This window comes from Xenopus tropicalis, chromosome 6 (assembly GCF_000004195.4).
Source record: "Xenopus tropicalis strain Nigerian chromosome 6, UCB_Xtro_10.0, whole genome shotgun sequence".
NCBI lineage: Eukaryota > Metazoa > Chordata > Amphibia > Anura > Pipidae > Xenopus > Xenopus tropicalis.
Window position 1 is genome coordinate 44,086,281 of NC_030682.2, and position 17,687 is coordinate 44,103,967.

Sequence of the window (17,687 nt, forward strand, 5' to 3'; positions counted from 1 at the left end):
AATAAGTCACATTGTTTTTCTTTGTTAGAAACATTTTTAAAATATTTTGTACAAAATAACTGCCTTACCATAACTTTCTAAAAGCCATATTATAAGTCATTAATCATTAACATACAAATGCACACACATATTAACAATATACTGACCATATCTACCCTTTTGATGGCTACATTGGATTAATTACAATGGTTTATAGAAGTGTTTGTATAAATAATGGCACGCAACCTAATGCCATGATAACAAGGTGCACCGTTGTGCTTTCCCCGCCACCGCCTGTGGCTGAGGATGATGGGTATTACCATACATGTGTGCTTTTTCTGATTAGGCTTGTCTTCTGGGACATCATTTCTAAGGCATACTAATTGCCACTACCATCTTCCATTTATTTGAATGGGAAATTCACGACAAGGCTGATACTGGCGTTTTTCAGTCCTGTAGGCAATAGGATTAATTATACCAGGAGATATATCACATGAACTACCTTGTCCCTTTCTGAATATAATCATACCATACAGTACTTATTACTGCACACCTAGGCATGAGTTTAGCATAACATTAGCCTCTTTTACTTGTGTGCAAAGGAACACTATGCTGGAAAAAATGCTAAAACTGCAGAAAATATATTTTGTTGCATACTAAGTTTCTAATTACATGAGCTTACCAGAGAGCAGCCTGGGTTTGGGGCAGATCAGAGATGCAGCTTAACTTTGCTTGAACAGGCATGGGTGATGGGGATTAGAGTGTGGGCTCAAAGGTCCCACATTTCTAATTTGTACTGTTCTGATGGTGTACTGATGAGTTTAATTAGTAGGACCCGGAATTGGGTCCTACTAATTGTAACATCCAGCATCTCCCAGAAGTTGTGGTTCAACAGCAACTGGATATCAATAGACTGGCCAATCCTGTTTAACTATCTGAAAGTAATACTGAAAGACTTCTTCAGAATGAATGGGCTTTGGAACGTACAATGTTCCAAGAGAGCTGTAAATTATCTAAATAATAGAGTGTACTTTTCCAGCAAGACAAGCCTAACTGCTAATCCTCCTACCCAGACTAGACTCATTGTGTGCCTAAAGGCTTTACCATATTTATGAGCTAAATCTTTTTAATACTGACGATTTCTTTGTACAGAACATCAAAATCATAAGAAGTGCAACTCTATCAAAGGCTGTATACAGAACAGTTTGGGATTTAACTAGTGCAGATAATGTAATCATTTATATCTAGGACATGTAATGGATCTGTGAATGCCGGGCACCTTAATACATATCCGAGGCACCACTGATACCTCTGCCTTGGTGCCCTCATAGCTGCCATGTGGTAATAATATGAGGGTACATGTGCCTGTCTTTGTGCAAGTTGAATAAAATATCAGATTATAAATTTCATTAGGTAACCAAATACTCTAAATGGCAGTGTAAAAGTTCCTCAGCAAGTCTTCCAGAGAGTTATTTGCTAGGTGGAGTTCCCTTCTTGCTCCGGACTGTCTGCCTCAAGCCCCACTTCTTTATCATCTTGAGCGATGGGCACTTCCCTCTCTCCATCTTCAGATCCACCGGGGAACATTTCTCTTTGTTGTTTCTCAGTGCTTGCTAAGTCCATGTCCCTACTGCACTCTGTTATTTCTTCCGCATGTAAAAAGGCATTGTGAGTTTGATTATTTTCATATGTCTCGTCGGTGCTTTCAGGACTGTTTGAGGTTAATATTTCCTCACTGAGATCATTTATCTTGCTTTGTGTTTCACCATCCAATAAGTGGTTTACAAGAACATTAGCTTCTTCTGGATTCTCACTTTTGAGCAATTCCTCATTTTTTTTGTTTCTCTCTAAGTCATTCTTGTCTTCCTTGTGCTGATGTTCCTTGGAATTTCCTTTTCCTTTCTTAGATTGCCTGTTATGCTTGTCATCTTTGGAGAACCTCCACTGAAACTGAAACAAACAGAATGTACATCATTATTTCAACAGAAACACAAAAGGGATTCAATTGAAGGTAAATAATTTGAATGGTTTATGAATAATGACAACACTGTAATCTTTACCTCTATGCTTTCAGTCTACTTCGCCCATGAATCTATGCATGAACTGTATTATCATCCAGTGAATTATTAGTGGTTCTAAAGGAAAACAACAAATCTGAAGTTGTCTCCAATTGGCCTCATTACTTGGACCATTACTAGGTTCAATAATGTACAGGTATCGCATCTATTATGCAGTATGTATAATAATGCTGGCTGAATTCTCTGGATGTGCAGGGGAGCCGGCGGATCTCAGGACAGGCACTGACCTGACCTGATAGGGAACTGAAGCCTGTATTTGCTTGTGTGAGTGCAAGGCTGATTGGCTCTCCCCCTCCTTCTGTGCTTCTGGCAGGGACCGTTAGGACATGCCCACCCTTCATTTGAAACACGGACAGAGAACTGATAGGATCCATAGGGAGCTCCAATAAAGGAGCAATTTTTACAGATAGGATTAATGTTTAGCCCAAAGTTAAACCAGCACCATATATAATTAGGGTTTTCCCATTTATCCAATATGTCTCCTTTAAATAAAACCAACAGGATTTCTTTGCCACCAATATAGATTCATGCAACTTAGTCAAGTACAAGGTACTATAAAATTATTACAGAATAAAGTACATATTTTTACTAAGTATAAGTCAGGGGAATAGAAACAGCATTACGAACTAGAACTATTACAAGTGGATAATGAGGAGTACCACAATAAAACAAATAAAACATATATCAATAATCACCACACATATCAACTAGGCCTGACTATAGTGATTAAAATGTAAAAAGTTATGTTATTACTAAGAAGGCAAAATATTTACAACCTAATATACATATATTATCCCACTTATGCTTGTAGAAGGGAGGTTAAGGCTAACGCCACAAAGGGCTGATTCTCATGGAAAAATGCAGGCAGAGAATCAGCCCCCACGCTGGCATCAGCCTCCTACCTTTCCTGAACCTGGAACCATTTTGAAGGCCTGGGTGCAGGCACGCGTGTCGGATAGCCATAGGAATGTGAGAGCCAACACAGTTGTTCTGTGTGCAGGCAATGTAGGAGGCTGGAAAGAGTCTGATGCCAGTGTAGGGGCTGAGAATCAGCTCCATGTGGCATCAGCCTAAAAAACAGAACTGGGACTAGGGATAGGCAGAAGAGGCACCTGCTTAGGGCGCAACGGGGGGGGCGCAGGGGGGCGCTAGGCAGGTGCCTCTTCTGCCTATGCCTAGTCCTGGCTGTCTGCCCGCCACTGCTGCCAATCTGCACTGTCCTTCTCCCCCCATTCTACCCCAGTGAAATTGTGCTTTCATTCATCGTTCACGCAGGTACGTGGGGGCTGAGGTAACCGGCCTTACCCTTGCTATAAAAATAGTGAGCCAACTGCAAACTGTATAGTTAAGGGCTCTGGCACACAGGGAGATTAGTCTCCCGCGACAAATCTCCCTTGTCACAGGCAACTTCGCCGATTTGCTGAAATCGCCTGCGCAGCGTGTGCCATCCCACCAGCGACTTACATTTTCGCAGGTGGGATGGTAGTTCGGGGAGATTAGTCGCCCGTGACAAGGGAGATTTGTCGCAGGCGACTAATCTCCCCGTGTGCCAGAGCCCTAAAACAAGACTTTACTCCTACGTTTGCTATCAGTAAAGAGCCAGCATTTCCACACAAAGGAAGAGCAATACAGGATTTAACCTACAGCCAGGAATTATGGGAGGGAACTATGTAAATATCACCTTTATACCTTGGGCCACTTAATTCTTTGCCTGCTGAGCCACAGTGATAACATTATAGATACAGGCTAAAGGCATAAAGGTTATATTTGCATACTATTACCTAAAATTCAAAGCACACTATCATCTGGTTATTAAAGAGATATAACTAAATAACCCTTTGATTCCATTATTTTTTTTAAGCTAAGATTTAATACTATCTCTTTCACATTAAGATTTCAAGTATTTATTTCTGAAAAAGTTGTCATGCTGTGTTAAATGCAAGTAAAAAGTGAAAGTGGTTATTTGTAAATTATTTAAACCCTATTTAATTACAATGCTGTTCAGTTTTGGTCTCCAGTGCTCAAACGGGACATGATTAAGTTAGAGAGGGTCCAGAGAAGGGCAACTAAGCTGGTAAAGGGTATGGAAAGTCTCAGTTATGAAGAAAGACTGGCCAAGTTGGGTCTGTTTACATGACATGATAACTATGTATAAATATATAAGGGGATCATATAATAACCTTTCTAATGTTTTATTTACCAGTAGATCCTTCCAACGGACACGAGGGCACCCACTCCGTTTAGAAGAAGGGAGGTTCCATTTAAATATTCGGAAAGGATTTTTTACAGTGAGAGCTGTGAGGTTCTGGAATTCCCTCCCCGAATCAGTTGTACTGGCTGATACATTATATAGCTTTAAGAAGGGGCTGGATGGATTCATAGCAAGTGAGGGAATACAGGGTTATGGGAGATAGCTCTTAGTACAAGTGAGGGAATACAGGGTTATGGGAGATAGCTCTTAGTAGAAGTTGATCCAGGGAATGGTCCGACTGCCATCTTGGAGTCAGGAAGGAATTTTTTCCCCTCTGTGGCAAATTAGAGAGGCTTCAGATGGGGTTTTTTTGCCTTTGGATCAACTAGTAGTTAGGCAGGTTATATATAGGCATTATGGTTGAACGTGATGGACGTATGTCTTTTTTCAACCCAACTTACTATGTTACTATGTTTCAAATAGTACGAGAACAACATATCAAATGTTGAAATTGAGAAATGTTACTCTTTTTCTTTTTTTTATTAAATATATGCTCATTATAAATTTGATGCACGTTCCAAAAAAGTTGGGCAAGGGGCATGTTTTCCACTATATTGCATCTCCTCTTCTTTTCACAACTCTCTTTAACAGTTCTGGAACTGAGTAGTGTTGGCCACATCTTTTTTGGTCGCCCACATTTTTTTTTCGCCTGTACTTTTTTTGCTGCGACCGCGTCCTTTTTTTGCCGCAACTGCACCCAATTTGACGCGTGACAAATTTTTTTGCCATAAAGCAAATTTTTCTGTGACACATTTTCACTGAAGTTTTGCGAAACAATTCGCCAATCCATGCCTGGCGAAAAAATTCACTCACCTCTAGAACTGAGGAGACTAATTGCTGGAGTTTTGCAAATGAAGTGTTGTCCTATTCTTGCCTCATACAGGATTTCAGCTACTCAATATTTTGGGGTCTGCTTTGTCATATTTTTTGTTTCATAATGCATCAAATGTTTTCAGTGGGTGACAGGCCTGAAGTGGAAGCAGGGGACTAGTTTAGCACCCAGACTCTCTTACTATGGAGCCATGCTAGTATAATATGTACAGAATGTAGCGTGGCATTCTCCTACAAGCAAGGCCTTCACTGAAAATGACTTTGTCTAGATGGCAGCGTATGTTGCTCCAAAACCAGTATATATCGTTTATCATTAATGATGCCATCCCAGATGTGCAAGCTACCCATGCCATGCGCACTAATACACCCCCACACGCCATGGGTGCCAGCTTTTCAAACTGTGCACAGGTAACAAGCTGGATGGTCATTCTCCCTTTTATCTTGGAGGACACTGTCCATAATTTCCAAAAACAATTTAAAATTCAGAGCACAGAACGGTTTCCACTTTCTTCAGCCCATTTTAAATGAGTTTGGGCCCAGAGGAGACACCAGTGTTTCTGGATCATGTTTATATATGGTTTCTTCTTTGTAAGGCAGAGTAACTTGCATTTGTGTATGCAGCAAAAATAGTGTTCAGAGACAATGGTTTTCAGAAGTATTCCTGAGCCCCATGCAGTGATTTCTACTACAGAATTGTGTCTGTCTTTAATGCAATGCCACCTGAGGGCCCAAGGATTATGGGCATCCAATACTGGCTTTTGGCCCTGTCCTTAGACAATAGAGATTTCTCTGGATTCTCTGAATTGTTTAATGATATTATATACTGTAGATAATGACATTACTGGCATCAAATTCAATATCAGCATATATTTTTCAGAAAACAATAACATTTCTCAGTTTCAAAATCTGATATGTTGTCTTTATACTATTTGCAAATAATTATAGGGTTTAAATTGTGTGCAAATTATACCAGTCTATTTTTATTTATAGTTGCACAGTGTCACAACTTTTTTGAAAATGGGATTATAAATTAGCCACAGACTAGAGGGTAATTGATTGCACAGAGTATTGGGACACACTGTTACTTGTACATGTACCAGGAAATGGATTTCTCTGTGCAAGTATTAGAAATGCTTTTGTGGCATTAAAATAAAACATTTTTTAAAAAATTGGCACAGAAAATGATTAATAGGTGGTGGTGGCGGCAAGAGGGGTAAGTTTTAGTGCACAATGCTGCGTGCACGCACCTAAAGCTTTTACTGGGTCCCATAGGCCGACTTGCAATAAAAATCCAACCCAGGGCAAAAAATTCAGTTTCTTTTACCTATGTCAAAACAATATTACTTTACACAATATTATTTATAGTATAGTCCATTATGAGGGGGATTATCTGTACACTGCCCATCTAATTATCTAGCTTCCAAAGATCAAACATAGAAAAGCTTTTTTTCCCCTGTTTCTCTGTTTAGCTAAAACCCAGAAATAATTGATTTCTAGCGATTAAAATAATAAAAACAATGTTCAGCCCAAGCCCCATGTATTGCACTCATGCTGAACAAAGGAGTATACTGCCCCTTTAACTTGCTGTGTGTGCAAATCCTTTTATGCTTTAAAGAGGGTCTTTTCCTATATACAATTCATATGACAATTACAGTTAATGCAAGAAAATCAGATGTATGCTTCATCTCCTGATATTTTTGAATCTTGAATACAAAATGAATAATTACCAACCATCTGCTAATGTAAAAGTTTGGTTCTGAGAGGCAGGTTTTGTTCCGCTCCCTTTCTATTTCTGTGCCTGTGTTCTCCTCCGAGAGATACTTCTTAATAAATGGATGAGAAGCAATAACAGGTGCTACATAGATTACTGATGTATTATATAATTGCTATTTCCCTTTCAATAATTTAATGGTGATGGTAAAAACTAGAAGAAGGCCAAGTTTCACGTACATTCATTTATTTATGATTTTTTTTTATAGACGGTTAAATTTCACAGTACAGTAGCTCATACCATGGCAGATAAACAATAACCCTATTGTGGCCTAACCACCAGAAGCATGAGTCACTATGGATAATAATACTGGTAAAGCAATTTTAATACATATATTTAAATCTAGAAATAATATATTCTCATGTATCTGATTTTTGGAAGCAATGTAATAAATGACAGGGTAATTTAAGAAACAACAGCCAAACAGATTTAAAAAAACAGATCAATAAATGCTAAATACTGATTGGGGTGCAATGGTTTAAGAGATCTAATAAAATGTTGCAGTTGTTATTACTTTTCCTAACCTTTTAATCGGCTCCTGTTGCAAAAAAGGGTATTTAAGGCCCATTTTCTTTTTTGACATTTACTGTACATAGAATACTGCCATTTTATAAATCTAAAGACCTGGCTACAGCACATAAGCATACTGAGCAAGCTGATCACCAAATTTGTATTGTTCACTATTGCTCCATGATGTGACCTTGATGTTGGAACACCATGTTATCTGACCACAGGAACATATGGGAAATCACATGGTTACTGGGGTACCTGGGGTGGTGTCTCCATCACTCTTTCCTTGCAATCCAACAGTTTTTCAATAAGTACAAACTGAATGTGAAATTAACACACACACACATAAGAGAGAGCACAGGATTTTTTTTTACAATTTTTTTTTGTTCCTTTGTCAGAATAACAAATTATTTTTAAATAATTTCTGAAAAACAAAATAAAAGCATATTCCCGTGCAATACAAAGCAATTTATATAAGATTTACCTTTGGTTCTTTCTTCTTCAGCTTATGGGGAAGGGCTGGTCTCTGCAGGAATACAATCTGCTTGGTAGTGACATTCCCATCCCTGAAAAACAGACCCATGAAAACTCAAACCGTGTCATCTCACACCAAAATATTAGCACCATGCAGCCTTGCTGCTTGTAACATTAACCGCACACATACACTGCATTTCCATTTATATGAGATTGATTTTATGTCATAATGGACATAGCCGGGAGCACTGCTATCCTCCATGAAAGTATACAAGGCATTTGCTTTCCAATATCCGCAAACCCATATCCATTTAAATTAAAGATGGCATTTTTAAAAAATTGCATTTTGGGAACAATGGAAATCGAACAGGGCCATCTCTATAAATAGCTCCCAAAATATACAGGTCTTTCTATCTGGTAAATGTTGCTATCTTCTCCAGGGCTGATGAAAGGTAGGAGATTAATCAGACTTTTCAGCTCTCATTTGCACTTTATCACTGGAGTGCACTCAGTAAAACAACATTATTTGACAGTCTCTAGCATTGCATCAGATTCTCTCATACTGTACATATAGGGGCACATTTACTAATCCACGAACGTCCGAAAAGCGCCCAAATGCGTTTTTTCGTAATGATCGGTATTTTGTGCGACAATTCGCGCAAGTCGTAAAGGGTACGAATAAGTCGCGACAATTTACGAAAAAGTCATGACAGCGATGAAAAAATCGCAAAAAATACAAAGAAGTCGCAAAATGTTCGTTTCCAATCCGATTTTTTCCCATTCAGGATTCGGATTCGTGGATTAGTAAATCAGCCCCATAGAGTTCTAAATGAGACTGACTTTGTCATATCCCCAAGCAATAGTGACCTAAACCTTGGCTTTGGTTACACCATGTGCCTCTATCATGTCTACTTTTGCCAACCCTGGTGGTTTTGGGCTTTGTAGATCAAAAAGATCTGGAGGGTCACAAGTGCCTCAACCCAGAAAAAGATGATAATGGTAAATCTGGCAGTGAAGCTGATGTTAAACTACACTGGCTTACAGGAAATGCTAGTAGATGAAGGGGCTTATACTTACATACTTACAAGTTGTGTTTTCTATGTGTTCCTATGCGATTGCAAGGCAAAACATGTGATAGCTGAGCTCATTCTTGGCCCGGGCTTGTGCCATAGAAGTTTAGGTGCAAAGTTACTGCAGCTGGGCTCATTGTGTGTTTTATTAAATATGAGGGGAAGTTTTTTGTTCAGGTTTCCATAACTGTAGGTAGAGACCTGCAGGAAAGACTTTAGATCAGGGTTCCCAAACCTTTTTACTTGTACTTGTACACATTCAGATGTAAAAGTGTTAGTGAGCCACACAGACTTGAAAATAAATTCTTTGGGGGATACCAAATAAGGACTGTGATTGGCTATTTGGTAGCCCCATGTGGACTTCTATCCTACAGGAGACTCTGCCTGAAGTAAAACTGTGTCTCTGTGATTCCAAAACTTTCCTCCAAGTCAAAGATTTAAAAACGGGCACCTACTTTGAGGTCACTGGGAGCAACATCAAAGGGAGTGGTGAGCAACATGTTACTCCACAGCCGCTGATTGGGGATCACTGCTTTAGATAAATCAGTGACTTGCCATGTTCAGAATAGACAGCCTACATTATGCAGGAAGTTCTTACATCCCACAGGGGCTAAAATCCAGAACTGAACGCATAAATATTCACTTTCAAATTTGATGTTTATTTTAATACATTGCAGTTAAACTCACTGATTTTGTTATCCACAATTTGATTTTTTTGTATCCTTGAAGGCTAGCATACTGAAAAACTCAAATCAGGAATCTCATTCTGGTAAAAAAAAAACCCACAATGAAAATCATATTGTTCTATCCACTTTTACAAATTTGAATGCTCTGAATGTACCAGTAAGTAAGAGTTTTTGATTGATACATTTTGGAATTCTAAGTTATTATAGTTATTTAAAAAAATATGGATTTTAAAGAATTCAAGATCACATTTTTTGCCACTATTTTTGGGGGATTGTGGAAAAAACATGATCTAGAATTTTAATAAATAGGCCTCTGAAGTATTTAGTATTTTACTTTAGTTATGGTTTAGGACAGGATTTCTCAAAGGCCGGCATCCTCAGCCGCCCCCCACCCCTCCCACAGAACCATGTGCATGCTCCTACATCCGGAGCACAGGGGACAGGGTGCATGAAGCTCTCCCGCACACAAAGTCCCCAGTCTCCCGCATGTAAGTAAAATTCAGGTGCAACTGGGCGGCATGCAGCCCCTGAATTTGTGCTGCCCTAGGCCCAGGCCTTGCCACAAATCCGGGACTGGCTCTGGTACTGTGAGGTTTGTGCAATATTTAGGTAAGTACTTCTTTGCTTTGTTTTTGAATACTGTGTGGGTTTGGAGTGAGCAACACTAAAGCCATTCTGAACCTCAAAATTGTGTTTCCTTTATTATTCTCCTTAGTAAAAAAAAATACTTTTATTTATTACTGGTTACTCCTGTTGTAGCCATGCTATTTGGAGAGGGGATTAAAACACACGACATGGAAATTATGGGACAAAGAAAGAATATATAGACAAGGCAGAATCTGCAAGCAGAGTTACTAAAACCTTCATCAGAACTATAAAAACCAGACACAGATGCATACTGATAGATGCTTTTCTTAAGGTCATGGGTTAAAACCCACAAGAAATCACAGGTTCTAGGACTGAGCCATTGCTTCATTTACCCAACGCCTTTAAGACGTGTCACATCAGTTTATCAGAATGAACCTGTCAGAATATGTTTTTCTTTTATACAGGGGCATCTAACCAAATGCCATTAACCAGCGCTTGCAAGTCAAGACCTCTATAAAGTGACATTTAGGTTTCAATTAGACTCTGCCTATGCAAATCCATGTGGCAGGCAAATTGAATATGCAAATGAGCCATTCCTACAAAATGAGGTATGGGATGTGACATTCACTAAGATTTGCAATTACCTTTCACTAAGGGATCCGGCCACTGAGATTTTTAATCTGCTATTTATGCTTAGATATAAATCTATTTTGTGCAGAAAATTACACTCAGATACAGAAATAAATAGTGAAAGAGGCAGAAGCTAATCATGTTGTCTGGTGTTTACTCCAGCTAAATTGGGCACGTGCTACTTTGTCTGCTATACTGAAGCGGGTGGGAAATGAAATAATCAATACCCTCATTGAAATAAATCTCAGTAAGAAACACATTTTAGGACACAATTTTCTTCTAAAGCATCTTAATCAGGTGGCCTGCAGTCAGGGCTGAGATATACACGAACTGAAACACTTCTGTAATGGCAATAGCATAAATGACTATAATGGGCATCTGCCCCAACTGCAGAACTGCTGGGTGGCAGCACAGGATTAATTGTACATTTAAAATAAAAGTATATGCGTTTTATCTGAATACAACCATTTGTTTACCAATTCAAGTCTTTGGCATATTGCGCTCTCTGCAGATGCCATGCTATATATTATTATATTTCTATTGCTGTAACAAAACAAAATCATTATTGTTTTGCTGGATAGCTGGGGGTAGAAACACAGCCTATGAGTGTGGGTTACATATATGTTGGAGAGGACACATGTACACAGAGCAGGCAGGGTCTATATTGGAGGGTCCTATTGTAGTCATTGGGTAGCTGGCCCTCTAGACCTGCAGAGCACTGAAAATTGAATACTGATGTTGCAACACTAAGCACGTAGCAAGTTTTAACCCTTCATTACATGTTAGAGCATGCTGGGAGTTTTTACAGCAGCATTTAAAGCAACATAGCCATGGTAGAATCATAACTACATTGAAAGGTGGAGATTAGGACAAAGGCAGGGAATGTTTAGTTAGAGACAGAGAGGAGGGAGATGGGATACCAGGTGGGAATTAGGAGGACAAAAATGGGAAATGTCTTCACAGAAAAAAGGATACATGGTCACACCTCCATTTGAATATTAAAAAGCAGAGCAATTTCCATGACAACCCAACCCAACAAGGCCATGCCCAGGTATGCCAGTAATCTGCGATTCATGACTGTCTTACCTAAATCAGGTGAGTATGTAGTGGGTGAACATGTAGGGACTGAGATAGGAGTTAAAAGCAGACAAAAAGAAGCAGTGGTTTAATGGAGCGGGCTTAGAAATCAGTGGAACTGGGCAGGGATAGGAATGTTTTATAAGGGGCAAACTAAATTTCCCAATGCAGAGTACGTTATGGGTAAACCAGTGACTGGTATATTTAAGTTTTGTTAATTAAATCCTCACACATATCAAATAGCTGATGTTGAATGTTTAAGGGGAATATTGTGTACAGTTATTTAGTGACATTATATCTATGGAAGAAACATTTTAACATGTTGCTGGACTGATATATGTTAACGTATGCCTTTCAGCAACTTTTAGGGGGAGGCTAATGAAAGGTCCCCTTTAACACTACCATTCAGCTGATCTACTGTATGTCAGTGCTGTCCAACTTCTGCGGTACCGAGGGCCAGAATTTCTCTAGCATACATGGTGGAGGGCTGATAATGGAAACCAGTTTTAACCACTCCCCTGTGTGCCATACTCTGCCTGCCCTACCTTGCCTGTGTGTGCCATACTCTGCCTGCCCTACCCTGCCTGTGTGTGCCATACTCTTCCTGCCCTACCCGGCCTGTGTGTGCCATACTCTGCCTGCCCTACCCGGCCTGTGTGTGCCATACTCTGCCTGCCCTACCCTGCCTGTGTGTGCCATACTCTGCCTGCCCTATGCTGCCTGTGTGTGCCATACTCTGCCTGCCCTATGCTGCCTGTGTGTGCCATACTCTGCCTGCCCTATACTGCCTGTGTGTGCCATACTCTGCCTGCCCTATGCTGCCTGTGTGTGCCATACTCTGCCTGCCCTATGCTGCCTGTGTGTGCCATACTCTGCCTTTGTGTGCCATACTCTGCCTGCCCTATACTGCCTGTGTGTGCCATACTCTGCCTGCCCTATACTCCCTGTGTGTGCCATACTCTGCCTGCCCTATACTGCCTGTGTGTGCCATACTCTGCCTTCCCTATGCTGCCTGTGCGTGCCATACTCTGCCTGCCCTATGCTGCCTGTGTATGCCATACTCTGCCTGCCCTATGCTGCCTGTGTGTGCCATAATCTACCTGCCCTATGCTGCCTGCGTGTGCCATACTCTGCCTGGCCTATGCTGCCTGTGTGTGCCATACTCTGCCTGTCCTACCTGTTTGTGCCATTCCCTCCCCACCCTATGCTGCCTGTGTGTGCCATAATCTGCCTACCCTATGACGCCTGTGTGTGCCATACACACAGGCAGCATAGTCCAGGCAGCACATACGAGGTGTGAACATATGAGGTGTGAACAGGTGAACAATGTGGGTGATTACAGCCCGAGCCTGAGGTGTGAACACTGCAGGGGGTGAACAATGCAGGGATTAAAAAGAGTGAGCAACACAGGGGATTAATTTTTTAAACAATACAGGGGGATTACAGCCTGAATCTGGGGTGAGAACCATACAGGGGGCCAGTTAATCTCAGTACTGATACCATTTAAAGTTTACACAAAGTTAAGCCATAAAAGCAGCCAGACAGGTGGGGGGCCACACAGAGGGTAGTCGCGGGCCACATGCACTGCTGTATGTTATGCTTCTTTGGTTATATCGTGCCCTCATGTCTCTCTTGAATATGTTTATAATTTATATCATTGCCTGTTTCACAGGATCCTACAAACTAAGGTCCCTATTTTATTTACACATAAAGAACATTAAAGCTCCTTGCCCATAGTGCCCTGGTTGATATAACTCTTGAACCCTTGAAACCAAAAGCAGTAGTGCAATCCCCCAAGCCAGCAAGCTAGTACAATATATAGTATATCTTATAATATTTACGCTTTTATTGTATTAAGTTGTAATGAGCCAAACCCTCAAGATTCTCACATTTCAGTATAGGTTGCATTAGTCTAGCTGAAGAATAATTTACAAGTAATGACTGTGCAGTAAATGCACCCTTAATTGGTTGTAAGTTTTAAACAGCTCATGACATGGGACCATTGGACTAGAAGCAGTAATCACTCATACACAAAAAAACTTTACTGGAGAGCTCATTATTAGCATTTGCAATTATGCTATTATTTGAGAATATCTTAACAGGGGCACAGGTGAATCTGTAAGCATCTGGGTAATTAATCTGTTCTGATTATTGTTATACAGTATCTGTGCATCTGTGTGGACATTAAGCTTTGTTTTCTACCTCACGGTACCATAGCTATCATTAAGCTCTATAATCTACCTGTAGTCAGAATGGTTTTGAATTCATCTATTAACCTTAAAGGGGACCTGTCACCCTGACAAATAATTCCAATTTTATTTCTATCATGTTAGTTGAGCAAAATATACTTCACTTACACTATATAAATAATATAAATCTTGTTTCCTTCAGTCTTGGAATTACACAATCACAGCAAGCAGACGGCTGCCATTTTGTGGACACTGTTAGTAAGGCAAGCTTTGCATCTTGTTGATTATGTGATAGAATGGAGGACCAGATGCCCGTGCCCATGCACTGGCTACACAATCAGATGATGAGGAGGGAGGGGGAAAGTGAGATGTGCAGTGACATCTAGGTAGTGCTGAATGGAAAATTATAGTTATTCTCTGCACCTCTATGTCTAAGGCATAGAGGTGGGGCAGGCAATATATGATTAATATCTGAGATTTTTAAATGCCTTTATAATGGTGTTGTGTTTTATTAAAAAAGGAATTTGGGTTTCATGTTTAATTTGAAAAGGACTTTTATTTTACAGCTTTTTATGTCAGGGTGACAGGTCCCCTTTAATGTATATTTGATACCTTTCCCCTATAAAACTGTGTCTTTGAGCTTCCCAGTTACAAGGTCAGAAGGGAAAAAAGAGGTATTTTATCATTAGTCTTATTTAGAATGGCTGTATAAACTACTGGTAGCTGGCATACGTATGATTCAGCTTTGTGCTCCATACGATGTCTGTTGCAGTAATTGCTGCCATTCAGTTGTTGAACCCCATGAAGCAATGCTTCCAATGGCAGCCAACATTGTCCGCTCTCACTCAACATCGTCTACAGACATTAGAAACTAGTTATTACAGACATCTGGGTTAAGGTGGCAGCCTGTGTGTACCTACCTTAGTCTTGCAGCCTCAAGTAAGGCGATATAGATGTCTTATTCAAAGCAATGTAGCAGTGTTTGTCCTACAGTATTACACTATACTGTATACTATAGTTGGGCTGTAGATCCTGAACCCTACCCAATTTTTGTTTAACATACTGCAGGATGTATAGTTGTGCTCAGAAGAACAGGTAACAACACAAGAATCAAATATTCTTAAAAAACACTGCTATTTCCTGGTCAGACTATATTGTCTGGTAAAATTGACAGTTTCACGAACATTTCGTTTTGATTACCCTCATACAAAAAGTAAGCCTTTCATTGTTACTGATAAAATATAATACAATTCTTTCACACTTATTAGATCTCTTGTCAGAGGCATTGCAGAAAATGCATGTAGTTGTTAGACTTGTCTCTCAGTCTGATAATATAGATTCCCAGTGTGAAAGCCATGTCTCTCTCCAGTGGTTGAGCACAACAACTGACAGCATCCTCATGCATTCTCTCCGATGCCAAAGTGCCAGATTGTGCATCTATGCCGCACACACATTTAGAGAAAATATATACATATGTATGCTGGGTTTACTGCTGCTGGAAGGCAAACTTAATGCCTTTTATTACATATGGGGGATAGTCTTCTTATGTCATGTGTTTTTGGCATACATGAGAACTTGCTATGTTTAATCAAAAGAATTTAGATTTCCTATAGAAATACACAAAATAGTGAGTATAGTCTAGTTCTTGGGATGCTAAACAAGATCTAAAATTAGTCATTCTTAAACCTACAGGTTTTTGCTCCTTTTACAACATGAAAAGTAAAAAAAAAAGTGAAACAAAACCAAGTGGGAGCACTCTGCTTGTTTGCACATAGGCAAAAGCACATAGGTGACATGTTAGTCATTCAGATGTGTAAGTAAGGGAGTGCCCGTAGGCACAGGTCATATCGGGGCCCTGTTTGGCAGGCAGTAAAGAAAGGTCTCTCTTGTGCTTGCTGACACAGTTCGCTACACCTCATGCAGCAGTGCCCCTGGCACACACAGGGATTAACTATGTGCACTTAGTGCTCCTGCACTTGTCACAGGAGCAGTAATAACTGACCCCCATTTTCTCACTTGCAGGCTGGCCGCAACGCTTTTTGCACTTTCCATAGTGCTAATGTTGTATTTGTAATCTCACTGCAAGAAAGTACAAGGGAGGGTAGCCTAGCAGTCCATGGGGCATAGAATATTATCACTTGAGGTATGGCACAGGATGTAGTGAGTGATATTCTGAGACACTTTGCAATCGTTTCTCATTTTTATTAGTTGTGGTTTTTGAGTTATTTAGCTTTTTATTTAGCAGCTCTCCAGTAATAAATAACAATAATAAGTAACAATAAAATTGTAGCCTCACAGAGCATTTTTTAGATGTTGGGGTCACTGACCCCCATTAAAAGCTGGGACAGAAAAAGTAGAGAAAATTTAGAATTAGCCTTTGTATAACATACTAAAAGTTAACTTAAATGAACCTCCTCTTTAAAGGTGCTATAAATCTAAGCCAGCAGTATTTCACTGGACTAAGTACAATTATGCTGATAAAGGGTATAGCGTGCCTTCATACTTTACCACTGCAGTCTATTCTACTAGAGGGCACAGGACCCAGGTCATTAGACTTTTAGGGGTCTCCAGTCATGGACTCCAATAGGGTCACGTTTCACATTGCATTGGTGCCTCATATTTTTCATAACATTATTTATATCTGTATATGTTTGCCCATTAGGAGTCCAGCAAGCAAAAGATAGCAGTTTATAGTAGATATGTAGTTCAGGCACAGCACAGTTAACTAAATAAAATGATAAAATATCAGGAAATGTGCTCTTAGCAAAACCTAATACCTTTTCTTGAATTCAGAAATGTAAGCATGATAAGGAACATCCTGACAATTATTCATTGCACTAATTGACGAAGCAGTTTAATTCAGCCATGCAGACAAGGGATGTCTCAGCGTGATGACAACTCACAAATGAAATTAATTTGACCTTTGTCTACCAATAACAGAATAATACAGCACAAGCGAAGGAAAGGTAATGGATTGTAGGTTTTATTCCCCCCAATGCCAGCTGCTTTATGGAAGGGCAAGAACATGAAATTGACACCGGTTAATGAGCTACCTCACTTGTGTTATGTTTTGCCAAGATAAATATATTGCATTATATGGCCATTATTTTGTAGAATGCCAAGAAAAACTGACAATAACAGAATAGAAACAAATGGCACTTCATGAAAGATAGAATTATTTTGTTTTAGATACAGTTTAAATCATCCCCATATTACAAATATTATATTTTTGTATGCTCAAAAATAGATAATATTTCATGATCAAAGTTTCAATGAGATGAAAGAGAAATCAAACCCCTGTATTCCAGTAATGGCATTTTAACAATAAAATAGTTTCTTTTAAGACCTTCTGGTATTAAAAAATATGTATACATATATAGGCTGTGAAAAGTATCTCAATATAAGAGCCATAGTCTTTCTCCTACCCTTAACTTGTGGCGATGTGTAACACCAAGACGCTGGTTTTGTTCACAACTACACGTGCCAAGTTCAGTGGAGAGATGTTCTACTACTTGACCCTCTTCCTTGTAGCACAATACTGGTATGCATAACT

The 17,687-nt window shown here is 39.6% G+C and overlaps 1 protein-coding gene across 2 annotated transcripts in view; it reads right to left on the reverse strand.

The window, feature by feature from the left end:
• The window catches only part of rftn1 (raftlin, lipid raft linker 1), a 189,697-nt gene that overhangs the window by 973 nt on the left and 171,037 nt on the right, over positions 1–17,687 (reverse strand). The window contains exons 9-10 of one of the 2 annotated variants that reach the window (XM_031903189.1): positions 7,905–7,986; positions 1–1,929 (exon numbers count right to left, since the gene is read on the reverse strand). The exon at positions 1–1,929 is cut by the window's left edge and continues 973 nt beyond it. In XM_031903189.1, coding sequence (XP_031759049.1) covers positions 1,456–1,929; positions 7,905–7,986 — 556 coding nt within the window. In that variant the 3' untranslated portion in view covers positions 1–1,455. The remainder of the gene's footprint in view (positions 1,930–7,904; positions 7,987–17,687) is intronic. The other variant, NM_001113084.1, reaches the window with a different exon arrangement.